At 32.0% G+C, this 16,958-nt stretch overlaps 1 protein-coding gene across 3 annotated transcripts in view; it reads right to left on the bottom strand.

The window, feature by feature from the left end:
* The window catches only part of EPHA6 (EPH receptor A6), a 991,737-nt gene that overhangs the window by 365,050 nt on the left and 609,729 nt on the right, over positions 1–16,958 (bottom strand). For all 3 annotated transcript variants that reach the window (XM_012474152.2, XM_012474154.2, XM_012474153.2), the window contains one exon: positions 3,292–3,416. In XM_012474152.2, the coding sequence (XP_012329575.2) occupies positions 3,292–3,416 (125 nt within the window). The remainder of the gene's footprint in view (positions 1–3,291; positions 3,417–16,958) is intronic.

Below are 16,958 nucleotides of genomic sequence, written 5' to 3' on the forward strand. Positions count from 1 at the left end.
GGCATAACAATAAGATAATTTATCTGTCTAACAGTACAGACACAAACATTAGCCTTTGACAATAGCTAGAACTGTAAAAGATAACCTAGAGCTGGATCTTTCTAGGTGCTTCTTTTACAGATGAGAAAATAGAAGTAAAAAAGTTAATATCTGAGCCTAACTCAAATATTTGAATACTCAGACCAGAGCTTTTTTTCTAATATATAACACTCTCTGAGCGAAGATCACTGGTCACAATAGTATGTTGTTTAACCTCAGATATTTGTAGACACTTCACATTCCAAGCAGGTTAACTTCTTTCCTGATTTACAGAAAAATGCATTTGAAATAATAAAACAGTATCAATTCCTCAAAGAATGGTATAAATATTGACCTTTTGTGGATCAATTATGTGTATAGCAATATAGAATAACTGATGAAGTGCAATTTTTTAACAACATGGCACCAATATTAAACACTGAAGAGTATATAAATATTACAATGAGCGAAGCATTAATTCTCTAATAGTTCTTCAAGAATTTAGCTACCTTTGTTAACAGTTAGTGCTCCAGAAAATCAACTTGGATCACTTTTACCTTTTCTGTTTCCATTCGCCAGTTCCTGTGTGTTTTGTGTTTAAGGGCTTGTACCTGTAGCCTTCTTCAGAAACTAAACGGGGCTACTGGAGCCACTGCAGAGAACCAGAGGTGCCTATGAATCTTTCTGCACACCATATGTGTACTTCCACCAAGGGCTGTAGCCAATAACGGACGAGAGCCAGAGTAGAGAAGCCCAGATTCTTTGTTTTCCTAAGATGAACTCTGAGATATAATTTAGAATCCAGAGCTTCCCTCATTGTCATGAGTATGACTGGCACCTTCCTTCACAGTATCACTGGTCCTATTCTTTTGCTAGTTCCCTTGGGAGTTTGCTTATTTTGTTGTACATAATTCCCATGCTATCATTTTCTGATTCTATGTTGTATTATTTGCTAAATATTTCCTTAATGCTTGCTTCAGTGATTTTAACTGGTAACTTAGAGCCATTCATCATTAGGCCTATTTATACATAATCTTTACAACCCACCAAAAATGTTGATATATTTACTTCCATTTTATTAATATGAAATCTGAGGCATAGGGAGATTAATTGACTTTTTCTGGCCATAAGCATAATGAAAGGCAGTGTCAGTATATGAATTAGAAATCCTTGACTTCCAGCTCCATGTTTAATCCATTAGTAGTGGGTTATTGCTATCTTCTTACAAAATAAACTTTTTCATGATATCATCTAATCCATCATTCAACTAAAACCTGTGTAATAAAGCCAAATATTATACATACAAGAATGAACATAAATATTATGTTAATTACTATATTCAGAATTATATTGATTTCTAAAATTTTGATTGGGTGAATGTGGTTCTCTTTCTATTGAATCTGTATGATTTATCCTAACTTAGAAATACTGCAAGTTATTTTCATCCTCAAACATATAAGGTATAAATGATTATAAAATTGGACAGTGATTTTTCTGTGTGTAAAATATAACCCTTATAAAACACAGAGAAATATTTTGATTCTACAAAGTTGCTTGTTTATATGTTCATGTTGCTTGTTAAATAGTCAGAAATTTTGAGTGTATGTAAATATATTTAAACCAGTGAACATAAAATATATATTTTCTTGTGACAGCGTGCTATAGGGTATAACATTTGAAAGGCTAGCCCAGCAGATTTCTGAGCACATCTTGGCCAGGCTAATTTGCAGAATCTATATTCCAATTTAAATTCAGTAAAGTTTTCCTTTTTTAGGCTATGGATTTACCTATGTCACTTAAAGATAATGAGAGTTTTTATTGACTACATAATGCTGAAATTATTAGAGCGACAAAAAATGCATACAGCTGCGCTACTAAGTTACCTCTCCCGTTATCAAAACTAGATTTACTCTGAAGCAGTGGAATAGAGGAAGCTATGTGTTATGGTTTGAATGTCACCTCCAAGCTTGTGTTGAAATTTGATTACCATTGTAACAGTAGCCAGAGATAGAACCTTTAAAAGGTGGTGAGGCCATGAAGGCTCTGGCTTCATCTGTGAGGTTGGTGTCACCATGGGAGTGGGTTTCATATTGCAGAAGTAAGCTCCCTATAAAAGGATGAGTTTGGCTTCCTTTTATTTCTCTCTCACCCTGGCCTTGTCCTCCCACAATGGGATGACTAACCAAGAATTTCCCTCCAGATGCTGGACCCTTGATCTTGGTCTTCTTAGTCTCCAGAACCACAAGCCAATAAATTTCTGTTTATTACTTAGTCTGTGGTATTCTGTTATAGCAGCACAAAACAAACTAAAAAAGTAGGGTTCTATTTCTCCTCTTGCCCTCTATTTCTTCAGAGGAAGACTAAATTCCTTTATGATTTCCTTTGCTTCCAGTAAGGTACAGAAATGCAAGATGTTCTTTCTCATTGTAACCTACCACTGGATATTACATATAATTGTACATGAAAATTTTTATTTAACATTCCCTTTGCAAATTTCTAGAAGTAGTATTAACACAATGAGACATATCAGAATTGACTATGTGGTCTGTTGTAATATTGATGCCAAGACTATGGTAATGGTGAGAAATGAGAGAAAAAAGTCTAAAGAATATGAATATAATAAAGAGAATAAAGTATATAAATTGGAGAATTATACTAATTGAGAACAATTTTATATAGCAAAAATGGAAATAAGGGTTCCGTTATCATAAATAAGGATTTGTCAACTGAGTTTATCTTGCTAGCTTCTTATAAAATAGTTAACCTGAATGTAAAGAAAGTATTTCATTTATAAGCTATTTCCATTTATCCCTTAAATAATGCTTTCCAAATTATAGCAGACTGTAACTTTAAACTCACTGGCAAAGGATATGTTCTACAAAAACCCACTTTAGGTTATAGTAATTCAATATTAAAATTTCTTCTTAACTGAATTTTAGAAGCAATCTTATAGTAACCAAACTATAAATTGAAGAAATTGAAGAAATGACTAAATGACTACTTCTTAGAATATTGTAACACTCTACAGAGTAGGTCATGACAGAAATGAAGATCTTACATCTTCTACTTTAATCTGACACAAATCAAAATAAATTAATTAAGAATTAGAAGCAGAATAGTAAGTTATAGAGGATTCAAAGAAACAGAAGGTGTGAGGTTAGGTTAGGCCAAAGAGGAACAGGTTTTAAAATAATATTGTATAACGACATGCTTAATATATACATACATATGCGTATATATGTAGTTTTATAGGAAGCTCCAAATAAGACCTACTTTCTCATAGTACTTGATCTCGTAGTCCAGAATGGCTCCATTGGAAAAAGCAGGTGCTTGCCATGATAGGGCAATGCTATTTTGGGATGCCCAGTCCTTCCTTACCACACCTATCAGGGAAGGTGCTGAAAGGAAAGAAAATAACTAAGAATTAATTGGCAGGAATCATTTTCCATTATCCTTTCTTTAATATTTTCTCTTCCAAGGAAAATAAAATTCTTGTTGAAGAGGACACCATTTGTTGAAGGCAGATTAATAAGATATGCTCTATTCACCCAAAATGAGGCATTAAATGTATTTAGGAACACTCTTCAGGAACACAGGAAAAACTCAAATATTCCAAGAGTAAGGGCCAGAACTCAACGTGTTTGGTATTATTAGGGGAGGATATTTTTCTTTAAAATGGTTTTGGTCTTGAACTACAGCATGAAATATAATATACTTGGCTTGTGTGTTTTATCAAATATTAATCTACTGTAGGAAAGTACAAACTCTGCAATTACAAGATCATTTACAGACTTCTTCCTTTCCTCTAGACATTTTAAGACTTTACAAAGTTTATACTATAAGCTTTATAATTGCAATAAATGATTGTTTATGAATGTGAGGATTACTTCTTTTGCATAGTTTCTATGACATTTGAATAAAATTAAAATATTTAACTTTAGAAATTATTTTCAGAATCATGTCTATTTTATTTTCCTATACATTATAATTTAACATTCTAATTCAAAATTAAAATAATCTGTGTTAAACTTCCAATATATAACCAAAAAATGTATATCTTAAATTATTCTTTGCAACTTTTATAAAATACTTTTTAAGTATTCTAATTTTAAAAAAACAGCACGGTTTGACAAAGAAGTCAACAATCATTCAGAAAAAGTGAAATCCAAATGAAAACATACTGATATGCCATTTCTCACATAACAGATTGGCCAAAAAAAATTCAAAAATTTGGTAAGTCACTCTGTTAGCTAGACTATAGGATAAAACACTCTATCACATTGTTCGTGGTAACGCAAAATGATATAACTCGTATGAAGGGAATTTTAAGCCAAAAATTATGTATTTATTTACACTTTGGCTTTTTGGAATCTCTCTCAGAGACACACTGCACAACACAAAGCGACATATTTACAATACTATTCATGGAGATTTATTTCTAAAGATTGTAACAATCTAAATGTCCATCAATAAGATAGTGGTTGAAAAACTGCTACATCCACTAGAGAATTATGAAGTTGTAAAAAGGAATTCCGACTCTATAAACACTAGAATAGAATTATTTCAGAATATATTTTTAACTGAAGAAAGCAAAGTGAAGGAAAATGTATAAAAATGATGTAAGGATAAACCTAAGAATAAGAAATAATTATAATGGTTGCCCTTAGGGGATGAAAGGCAGTAGGATAAACACTACAGGGTTAGAAACTAGACATCTGTGAATGTACTTTGCCTTGCAGATTTACTTTGTAAAGTAAAAATATTATAAATGATTAAAAGTAATTTTAAGAACAATTCTGAAAAATTAACAGAAAAATAAAATGAAGAATAGTGTATTGAATTGGAGATAGAGACTCCAAGAGGGAACTGTTTAATATAGCTTTAAAACACAGTAATTTAACAAACATCTCAATGAGATGTGCTTTAAGAATTAAACAAGAAAAACTTGCCAAAAATTATTAAGCTGTTTTTAGTAATGATATTCTTGATGTTAGTATTGGTATTTTAATTTTGAAGCTGTTACATATATATATGTGTATATATATATAAATATATATAAAGGTATAAAGCAAATGAGTAATTATGTTGTTATTGAGAACTAGATTTTTTTCCTCCTGTGGGAGAAAAAATATTGAAATGTCAGATAATTAAGGTAAATAAAAACTCAAAGTTAGAAGTTACATTATGAACTCAATATTTCTTTCCAATTCATTTTCAGAAATCCACTTAAATGTTCCAATCACAGGTGAGAATTAGATTGGAAAAATTGATTCTCTGTCATATTATCAATTTCTAAGAAAGACTTAAGTATTAAAAGTTTGGCATTTTATTTCTGAAGGTTACTTTTGTGTTCTAAGGACAAAGTATTTTCTTAAATTTGTGAGAATGACAAGTTTGGTTTTTCTAAGAAAATAAGGTCTTTATAAACTGTGTTTAAAATTCTTTCCAGCTGTTCAATGGGAACATTATTGTTGGACTAGAATATATTCTTAAAATGAGAGATAATTACAGAAGTCATTAGGAAATAAAAGTTTGTGGTCTGAGCTGAAACAAAAATGAGTAATGTGGTATATAAGAAAAAGCACTCAGATAATTCACTATCTAAATTAAGCCCTAACTATAGACTGTAGAGACACAACAAGACTACTTTAAAAAAAAAAAGAACCAGCTATGTACTGTTTACAAGAAACTCATTTTACTGTAAAGACACAAATAGACTGAAAGTGAAGGAATGGAAAAAGACATTCCATGCAAATGCAAGCCAAAAATGAGCAGGAATAGCTATACCTGCATCAGGTAAAATAGACTTTAAGTCAGAAACTTTGAAGAGACATTTATATAATGCTAAATGAATCAACTCAGCAAGAAGATGTAACAATTAGAAATATATCTGCACTCAACACTGTGACAACCAGATATATAAAGCAAATATTAAATCTAAAGGGAAAGATAGACCCCAATACAATAGTAGTTGGGGACTTCAACATCCTACTCTCAGCATTAGATTGCTTATCTAGACAGTAAATCAACAAAGTAATATTGGATTTAAATAGCACTGTAGACCAAATGGATCTAATAGTTACAAAACATTTCATTCAACAGCTTCAGAATACACATTCTTCTCATAGACATGGAACATTTTCCAGGATAGACCACATATTAGGCCACAAAACAAGTCTCAACAAGTTTATAAAAACTGAAATACTATCAAGTATCTTTTCTGATCACAATAGAATAAAATTAGAAATCAATAAGATGAATGTAAAAAATTACACAAACGTGGAAATTAAACAACATGCTTCTGAGTTACCAAATAAACAAATTAGGAAAGAAATTACACATTTTCTTGAAGCAAATGAAAACAGAAACAAAATATTCCCAAACCTAAGAGATACAGAAAACGGAGTACTAAGAGAGAGGTTTACAGCAATAAGTGCCTATATTTAAAAAGTAGAAAGATTTCAAATAAAAAATCTAGTGATGCATCTAAAGGAACTAGAAAAGCAAGAACAAATCAAGCCCAAAGCTAGTAGAAGAAAAGAAATAATAAAGATCAGAACAGAAATAAACAATATGGAGACAAAATAATATAAAACATCAATGAAATTAATATTTTGAAAAGAGGAACAAAATTGACAAACCTTTAACTAGACTAAAAAACGAGAAAGAACACCCAAATAAATAAAATCAGAAACCAAAAAGAAGACATTATAACTGATACCACAAGAATACAAAGGATCATTAGAGACTGTTATAGGCCACCATATGCCAACAAATTGGAAAACCTAGAAGAAATAAATACATTCTTGGACACATACAAACTACTAAGGTTGAACAGTGAAGAAACAGAAAATCTGAACAGACTTATAATGAGCAACATGATAGAACCAGTAATAAAAAATCTCCCAACATAGAAAAGACTAGGAACAATGGTTTCACTGGTGAATTGTACCACCCTGTGAGAGAAGAATGACCATCAATTCTTAACTATTCCAAAATAATAAAATGGAAAGGGAAGGAATTCTTCCAAACTTATTCTTTGAGGCCAGTGTTACCCTGATACCCAAACCAGACTAGGACACAACAAGAAAAGTACAGGCCAAAATGTCCGATGAACATTGACACAAAAATTAGCAAACCAAATCCACCAGCACAGCAAAAACATCGTATACCATGATCAAGTGGGATTTATCCCCTGGATGCAAAGATGGTTCAAAATAGACAAATACAAAACTGTGATACATCACATCAAGAGAATGAAAGACAAAAATATAATTATCTCAACAGATGCAAAAAAAAAAGCATTAATAAAAATTAACATCTCTTTATTATACAGAATTTCTAAAAATTAGGTATAGAAGGAATGTACCTCAGCACAATAAAGGGCATATATGACAAACACACAGCCAACATCACATCGAATCGGGAAAAGTTGAAAGTTTTTCCTCTAATAACTGAAATAATACAAAGATGCTAACTTTTAACGCTCTTATTTATTATAGAACTGGAATTCCTAGCCAGAACAATTAAGAGAAAGAAAGAAAGTATTCCAATTGGAAAGAAGGAAGTAAAATTCTCCCTAATTGAAGATGACATGGTCTTATATACAGAATAACATAAAGACTCTACCAAAAAACTCTTAGAATTAATAAATTCAGAAAAGTTGCAGGAAATAAAATCAACATACAAAAATCAGTAGCATTTCAATAAAATAGTCATAAATGTGCTGAAAAAATCAAGAAAGCAATCTCATTTACAATAACTGCAACAATAAAATAAATACAATATCTAGTACTAAATTTAACCAAGGATATGAAAAATCTCTATAATAAAAACTATAAAACCCTGATGAAAACATTTAAGGGGAAACAAATAAATGGAAAAACATGCTATGCTCATGGATTAAAATAATTAATATTGTTAAAATCACCATATCACCCAAAGCAATCTACAGATTCCATACCTTCCTTATCAAAATGCCAATTACAGTCTTCACAGAAATAGAAAAAACAAATTCTAAAATGTATACAGAAGCATAAAAGATCCCAAATAGCTGAAGAAGTTTTGAGGAAAAAAACAGAAAAAAAAAGCTGAAGGCCACTGACTGACTTCAAAATATATTAAAAAGATACAGTAACCAAAGCAGCATGGTTCTGTCATAGAAATACATTAAAAAAAAATGTGACAGAATAGAGAACCAGAAATAAACCTATGTATTTGCAGCCAGCTGATTTTTGGCAAAAATGCCAAAAACATACGTTCTTTTCCTCAATGTATCTTTTTTTGCATCTTTTCAATAAATGGTGCTGGGAAAACTGTACTTCCACATGCAGAAAATGAAACTAGATATCTATCTCTCACCATATATAAAAATAAACTTAAATGGATTAAAGACTTAAATGTAAGACTCAAAAATATAAAACTACTTGAAGAAAACACTAGGGAAATGCCTCAGGACTAGTCCAGGCAATCATTGTATACATAGGTCTCAAAAGCATAGGTAACAAAAACAACAGCAAAAACAGACAAATAAGATTATATCAAACTAAAACTCTCTGCATAGCAAAGAAAACAATCAACAGAGTCAACAGTCGCCTGCAGAACAAGAGAAGATATTTGCAAACTACAATTCATTTAACGAGGGATTGATATCAAGACTATACAAGGAACTCAAACCACTCAACAACAACAAAATAATCCTATTTAGCAATGGGCAAATGATCTAAATAGACATTTCTGAAGAGAAGACAAACGACTAACAGATGCATAAAAAATGCTCACCATCACTAATCATCAGGAAAATGTAAGTCAAAATTACAATGAGATATCATCTCACTGTTGGATGGCTATATATATATATATGTAACCAGTTGGATGGCTATATATATATATATAACCAGTGCTATAAGGATACAGAGAAAATGGAACTCATACAGTTGGATGACTATATATATATATATATATAACCAGTGCTGTAAGGATACAGAGAAAATGGAACTCATACACTACTGGTAGGAATGTAAATTAGTACAGTCATTATGAAAAATCGTATGGAAGCTTTTCAAAAACTAAAAGTAGAACTATTATATAATTCAGATATCCTACTACTGGATATATATCAAGAGCAAATACAATCAGAATGTTAAAGATATTTCCCCAAAACTAAGCCCCCCGCATCATGTTTATTGCAGCAGTGTTCACCATAGCCAAAATATGGAAGCAATCAAAGTATCCATCAACAGATGAAGAAATAATGAAAATGTGTAATACATGCACAATGGAATACTATTCCACTGTTGAAAAGAATGAAATTCTGTCATTTATGGCAACATGGATGAGCCTGGAGGCCATTATATTAAATGAAATATGTAAGTCACAGAAAGAGAAGTATTGCATGTTCTCACTCATCTGTGGAAGCTGAAATATTTGATCTTATTGTAGAGCATGGAATAATAGCTACTAGAGGCTGGGAAGGAAAGGGAAGTAGATAAAGAAAAGAGCTGAAGGATACAAAATGGCAGCTAGATAAGAGGAATAACTTCTAGTGTTCTCCAGCACTGTACGTGACTATAGCTCATAAGCTATTGTGTATTTTCAAATAGCTAGAAGACAGGATTTTGAATGTTTCCAACAAAAAAATAAATATTTGAGGGGATGTATATGTTAATTACCTTGATTTCATCATTACACAGTGTATTCATGCACCAAAATATCACACTGTACCCTATAAATATATATCATTTTTATATATCAAATAAATAAAAAATTTTTGAAAAACCTATGAGCTTTAGGCAAAAATATTATCCTTTTATGCTGACAGGGAATAAAATGAGTGGAAAAAAGTGTATATTTAGTAAATTCATTCTATTACATTAAACAGAGAGACTACTCAGGTAATAAATACAATCTAGTGATTCAAAAGAAAACATAAATTTTTGGGATACATTCTTTATGTAGGAACCATATGTACTATTTTTGGCATAATGAATGATGAATATTTAAATGAAAATATGATTACATAAAGTTTTATCCATTTCAACTTCGCCAATTAAATCTCCATCAATTCATTTAAAAAAGAACAGAGAAAGTGTTGAGATAATTTACCATTTAAATTAAGACACATTCACTCTTAATAAACCACTACTAATAAATTTGTCCCTGTTGGAAGCTGTATTAATGTCCTTGAATTATAGTGTAATAATGTATTAAATGGTGCTTTATGGATAAATTATAATTTTAAAGGCAAATCATACAAATTAGAAGTTGATTTAAACATATCAATTCATTACAATTTTTGAAAATGTCCTTTTCATGTATACAATCTTATGGTTAATTTTCAGTTTAATGTACAATGTCTAAAGCAATATTACCAGTGTTTTACATTTTGTTATATAATGATTTAGCACTCAAGGTCAGCACTATAATCCTTGCAAAACTTAAAAGAAATTCAATTATAGCAGCAGTATAAAAGAATGACGACTGAGAAAAATATAGGTACTATTTTTCTATTTCCAATTCTGCAGTGGTTAATTAATAGTACACCTACATCACCTAAATTTTCTGAGTTCCATCCTATACTTTTATAAAACAGTAATAAAGGAAATCTGTTCCTTAAGTACATAGGTTTTTCATTTTAAAATGGATTTCAGGGTCCAAACATGCTAAACCTGGAAATCTGTTTACTTTTGCACATTTCTTTCATATGTTAATAGACATATTTTACAGAGTTATAAAATATACATAATTTTACATAATTCTATTTATTTTTAATGATGCATGCTAAATCCAATTGCATATTTTGAAATAGTATCTGTAATTATTATTTTAATTGCTAAATACTCCATTCTGTATTCTTAATGAAATCATTCCTCTAATGTTGAAATTTCCAATATTTTCCCATTAGAGTTTTCACAGTTCATGCACAAACTTTTTATTTTGTTAAATTTTTATTGAAAAATCTGCTTCATATAACTTGGATATTCTGAGCCATACTACGTAAGAACTGAATCAACATATATTAAGCACACACTTTAAATGCTTAATGAATTAAAGGAGAGGATGAGAGAATCAATTTACAGGGCAATACACATCCCCAAATAGTGCACTTTGTTTTCACAGAAGCCAACAGTATATAGAATTTTATTTTAAAATGAGGCTTCAGTATATGAAAGCTCAAGTGTTTGTTTTGAATATATTTAATGATTTTTAAATTAATAATCAAGGATTATATAACATTTGAGTCTGACATATGGTAGTGACACTCTTGAACTAAAGAATAAAAAGCAGAGAATATAACATATACATTTATTTCCCATATGAGAAAAACTGATTTTAGGACACAGAAGAGCACCTATTGATTTTTATCTCTGATGCTAAAAAGTCAGGGGGAAAAAAAGCAGGAAAATAAACTCTAGAGTTTGTCAGATCAGAGGCTGATGCAATAACTTGAAGACTCAAGCAACATTCCCTAAGAATTATGTATTCAGTATAGTTTCAGCAGACTTTCATTTCTGATATACATCCTTACTTAAGTCTTCAAAATCTTAGCTTTGACCTTCAAGAAAAAGATTGTTGAATAGATTGTTGAAAATGGTTTTAAATATAAACCTTTCTGGTGACTACATTTCCTGAATCTCAAATAGTTTCCCAAACACTATGTAACAGAAATTTGAAGAAAAAAAAATCTACAGAGGAATTAGTTAACAAAAGAGGCCTCATTCACAATTAGATGAGTATTTCTTATGCTTATGTGGAGATACCTGAAGAAATCATAAATTACTCTATTTTGCTCTCAGTTAAGACAATATTTTTATTAAATATTTATTTTATACCATGTATATTTATCTTATTTCAATCTTATAAATCAACAGAATTTCATTTTAAAGATAAGAATGCTAAATCTCACAGAAGTTGAGCAATTGTTTAATGAAGAGATGTGAAGGTAAATTTTAATATTAATTCACAATGCCAAGAAATAATTGAAAAATTACATTTTTGCTACATTTTTTCCTAAAATGAATTCCAATTTAGTGTAAAAATTTCAAAATTAAAATTTATGCTCTAAACTAAAAGCAAGAAATTAAATAATGTCACAAACATCCTTGTTGCCTTTGAAAATGTTTTTATTTTTCCTAATACTATTATTCAAATTCACACTATGGATAAGTAGAAATATGCATTATTTTGAAAATTTCATACTTATAATATGGGTAATAAAGTTATGCTTCTAAAATTGTATTAAATAATGCTAATTCCCAGTCACTTATAAGCATACTATATATATTACGGTTTATCTATCAGGGTGTGTGTATGTGCACATGCTCATGGTGTGTGTGTGCATGCGTGCTTATGTGAGAAAGTGAGATAGAAGAGAGTGAGAGCACACTCCTATACACATGCTTGTGACAATGAAAATCTTAATGGTGAATGCTACATAATAGAATCTTAGTGTGAAGATAGACCTTATAAGTCATTTAATATATTTTTCCAGCAACGCAGAAAATCCCTTGACACATCGTTGATAACTTATTATCCATTTTTTGCTTCAGCATTTAGTGACTACCTTACTTCACAAGGCTTTCCATTCCTTTATGTAAATCTCTAGTTGTTTAAAAAGACTTCATATAGAATCACTGTCTTCCTGTAACTGCCACCTAGGTCCTACATACTAACTTTTTTTTTTTTTGGTTTTATTATTATTGTTTTTTTTTAATTGCATTTTAGGTTTTGGGGTACATGTGAAGAACATGCAAGATTGTTGCATAGGTGCATACGTGGCAATGTGATTTGCTGCCTTCCTCCCCTTCACCTATATCTGGCATTTCTCCCCATGCTATCTCTCCCCAACTCCCCACCCCCTGCTGTCCCTCCCCTATTTCCCCCCAACAGACCCCAGTGTGTAGTGCTCCCCTCCCTGTGTCCATGTGTTCTCGTTGTTCAACACCCACCTATCAGTGAGAACATGCGGTGTTTGATTTTGTGTTCTTGTGTCAGTTTGCTGAGAATGATGGTTTCCAGGTTCATCCATGTCCCTACAAAGGATGCGAACTCATCGTTTTTGATGGCTGCATAATATTCCATGGTGTATATGTGCCACATTTTCCCTGTCCAGTCTATCATCGATGGGCATTTGGGTTGGTTCCAGGTCTTTGCTATTGTAAACTGTGCTGCAATGAAAATTCGTGTGCATGTGTCCTTATAGTAGAACGATTTATAATCCTTTGGATATATACCCAGTAATGAGATTGCTGGGTCAAATAGAATTTCTATTTCTAGGTCCTTGAGGAATTGCCACACTGTCTTCCACAATGGTTGAACTAATTTACACTCCCACCAACAGTGTAAGAGTGTTCCTATTTCTCCACATCCTCTCCAGCATCTGTTGTCTCCAGATTTTTTAATAATCGCCTTTCTAACTGGCGTGAGATGGTATCTCAATGTAGTTTTGATTTGCATTTCTCTAATGACCAGTGATGATGAGCATTTCTTCATATGTGTGTTGGCCTCATGTATGTCTTCTTTTGTAAAGTATCTGTTCATATCCTTCGCCCACTTTTGAATGGGTTTATTTGTTTTTTTCTTGTAAATCTGTTTCAGTTCTTTGTAAATTCTGGATATCAGCCCTTATGGGTAAGCTGCAAAAATTTTTTCCCATTCTGTTGGTTGCCAATTTACTCTAATGACTGTTTCTTTTGCCGTGCAGAAGCTGTGGAGTTTGATTAGGTCCCATTTGTCTATTTTGGCCTTTGTTGCCAATGCTTTTGGTGTTTTGGTCATGAAGTCCTTGCCTATGCCTATGTCCTGAATGGTTTTGCCTAGATTTTCTTCTAGGGTTTTTATGGTTTTCGGTCTTATGTTTAAGTCTTTAATCCATCTGGAGTTAATTTTAGTGTAAGGTGTCAGGAAGGATCCAGTTTCTGCTTTCTGCATATGGCTAGCCAGTTTTCCCAACACCATTTATTAAACTTTTAACATAAATAGAATTAACTCTTCTACCTTCCCTCATCTATCATCCTCTTTTTTTCTCTCCCCTTTTTTCTCTTTTTTCTATGCCCCTGCCTTCCTTCTTTACTCTTATTTTTCTTCATCTACTTTCTAAAATGCTTTTTATGACTTATTTCTTTACCTTTTTCTTTTATTTTCTTCCTTGTGCCTATTTCAGAACAGGGATGTATGTGTGTGTGGGTGTGTTTTCAGGGAAATATAATCAAAAACACAATGATATGTCAATAAAGAATAATACTATAATAAATAAATAATACAGAGTAGAAAGTACAAATCAGAACAAAATTTTAAGACTACATGATTTTTTCCTTCTGTGTATGCTCAGGAAAGAGACAGTGTAATCAAACACGACAATTTCACCTGTGAAATTCTGTAGCTGTGATACGTGTTTGTCATGTTAATTGACATTTTTAGAAACCTGAGAAGACGCTTCCAAACACTTCTGACCTATATTTTGTTTAGAAAATGTTTCTTAAATGTTTTGTGCTTTAGATATCACAATAGTTCCTAAGAATATCAGTCTTGTGTGCTTTTATTTTTATATGTTTTTTCTTGTAATCAGAGTTTAATGGTAATATATATTGTTATCTATTTTCTACATGTGTTTTAAACTGAGTTTTGAATTAGAAATATACGTGAGACTTATATGCAGCAAGTTGGTTCTTTATGCTTTTACTGTTTTTTTTTTCTTTCTCAATTTGAAAATAACATTGCAGTATGTTAAACTAATATGACAGCTGTAATAAAATGAATAATAGCCCTGAAATATCACATCTTAATTCCCAGAGTCTGTTAATGTTCTTTTATGGCAAAGAGACTTTGCATTTTTTATTAAGAATTTTGAGGTGGGGAATTAGCCTGGATTATCCGGTGTGCCCAAAGTAAGCATAAATAACCTTATATGAGAAAAGTATATGGTAGTTTTATTTTTGATTTTTTGAGAAATCTATATACAGTCTCCCATAATGGCTGTACTAATTTACATCCCCACCAACAGTGTATAAGAGTTCTCCTTTTTCTATATTCTTGCAATCATTTGTTACTTTTTGTCTTTCATAATAGCTATTCTAACTTGGGTGAGGTAATATCTCGTGGTTTAGATTTGCATTTACTTGATGATTAATGAGGTTTAATTTTTTTTTCTTTCACAGGTTGGCTATTTGTATATCTTCTCTTCAGAAATGTCTGTTCGGATCTTTTTCCCATTTAACTACTGGATTATTTGGGTCATTGTTGTCATTATTTCATTGTCAAGTTCCTTTTCTATTCCGGATATTAACCCCTTTCATATGCATAGTTTAGAAACATTTTCTCCCTTTCTGCAGTTTTTTTCTACATTCTGTTGATTGTTTCCTTTGCTGTGCAAAGCTTCTTAGTTTGACCGAATCCCAATTGTTTAGTTTTGTTTTTGTTGCCTGGGATTTTGCAGTCTTATCCAAAAATTCCTTTCCTCGACCAATGTCTTGAAGTGTTATCTCTATGTTCTCTTCTAGAAGTTTCACAGTTTCACATCTTATATTCATGTCTTTAATTGGTTTAAGTTAACTATTAAGCCATGAGAGGCAGGGATCTAGTTTCATTCTTCTGCACGTGGATATTTCGTTTCCCCAGCAATGTCATACATTGAAGAGACTGTCCTTTCTCTAGTCTTTGTTCTTGGTGTCTTTTTTGAAATCGATTGGTTGCAAATAGATGGAGATATTTCCAACAATTCCAGTACTGGGTAAATAGCCAAAGGAAATGAAATTAATATATTACAAATTTAGGTACCCCCATGTTCATTGCAATAATATTCACAATTGCCAAGAGATTGAATCAACCTGTCTGTCCGTCAAGAAATGAATAGATACAAAAATACGGTCCACATACACAATGAAACAGTATTCACCCATAAAAATCACAAAGTCCTGTCATTTGTGACAACATGCATGAACCTAGATAATACGTTAAGTGATATAAACCAAGCACAGAAGGATAAATGCCACAAGATCTCATTCATATGTGTAATCTAAAAAGAATGTTCTCAAAAAAAAAAGAATGTTCATTGCAGCACTGTTTACAATAGCAAAGACTTGGAACCAACCCAAATGACCATCAATGATAGACTGGACAGGAAATATGTGGCACATATACACCATGGAATACTACGCAGCCATAAAAAACGATGAGTTCGTGTCCTTTGTAGGTACATGGATGAACCTGGAAACCATCATTCTCAGCAAACTGACACGAGAACAGAAAATCAAATACCGCATGTTCTCACTCATAGGTGGGTGTTGAGCAATGAGAACACATGGACACAGGGAGGGGGAGCATCACACACTGGAGTCTGTTGGGGGGGAACTAGGGGAGGGACAGTGGTGGGTGGGGAGATGGGGAAGGATAACATGGGGAGAAATGCCAGATATAGGGGATGGGGAGGAAAGCAGCAAATCACACTGCCATGTATGTACCTATGCAACAATCTTGCATGTTCTTCACATGTACCCCAAAACCTAAAATGCAATTATATATATATATATATATATTTTTTTTTTTTTAAAGTTGATCTCTTAGAAGTAGAGAGTAGGACAATGATTACCGGAGTTTGCAGAGGGTAGTGGGGAGGAAAAATGGGGGAAATGGGGGAGGCTGGTCAATGAGCACAAAATTACTTGTTCCTCTTCCTGCTTCCTCCTGCCATGCCAGTGAGATGCTGGTAGCTTGACAAGGCATTAGTGGAAGAATTGCGAAAATATTTGCCCAGAAAACGCTTCCTATCTGTATTGGTCAGAGTGCGGCCAGAGTGAAAAATCACTGTGTTAATGATGAGTCAAAATGCAACAGCACTGTTAGCACTTAATTACAGATAGTAAGACTAGACAAGTTATCTTTAAAGTTGTCAGGATAATCTGTGTCTTTTTAATGTCTCCTTGATAAGTCTTATGAATGTGATT

This window comes from Aotus nancymaae, unplaced genomic scaffold, assembly GCF_030222135.1.
Source record: "Aotus nancymaae isolate 86718 unplaced genomic scaffold, 86718_ANA_hifiasm-v0.15.2.pri h1tg000022l_1, whole genome shotgun sequence".
Lineage (NCBI taxonomy): Eukaryota > Metazoa > Chordata > Mammalia > Primates > Aotidae > Aotus > Aotus nancymaae.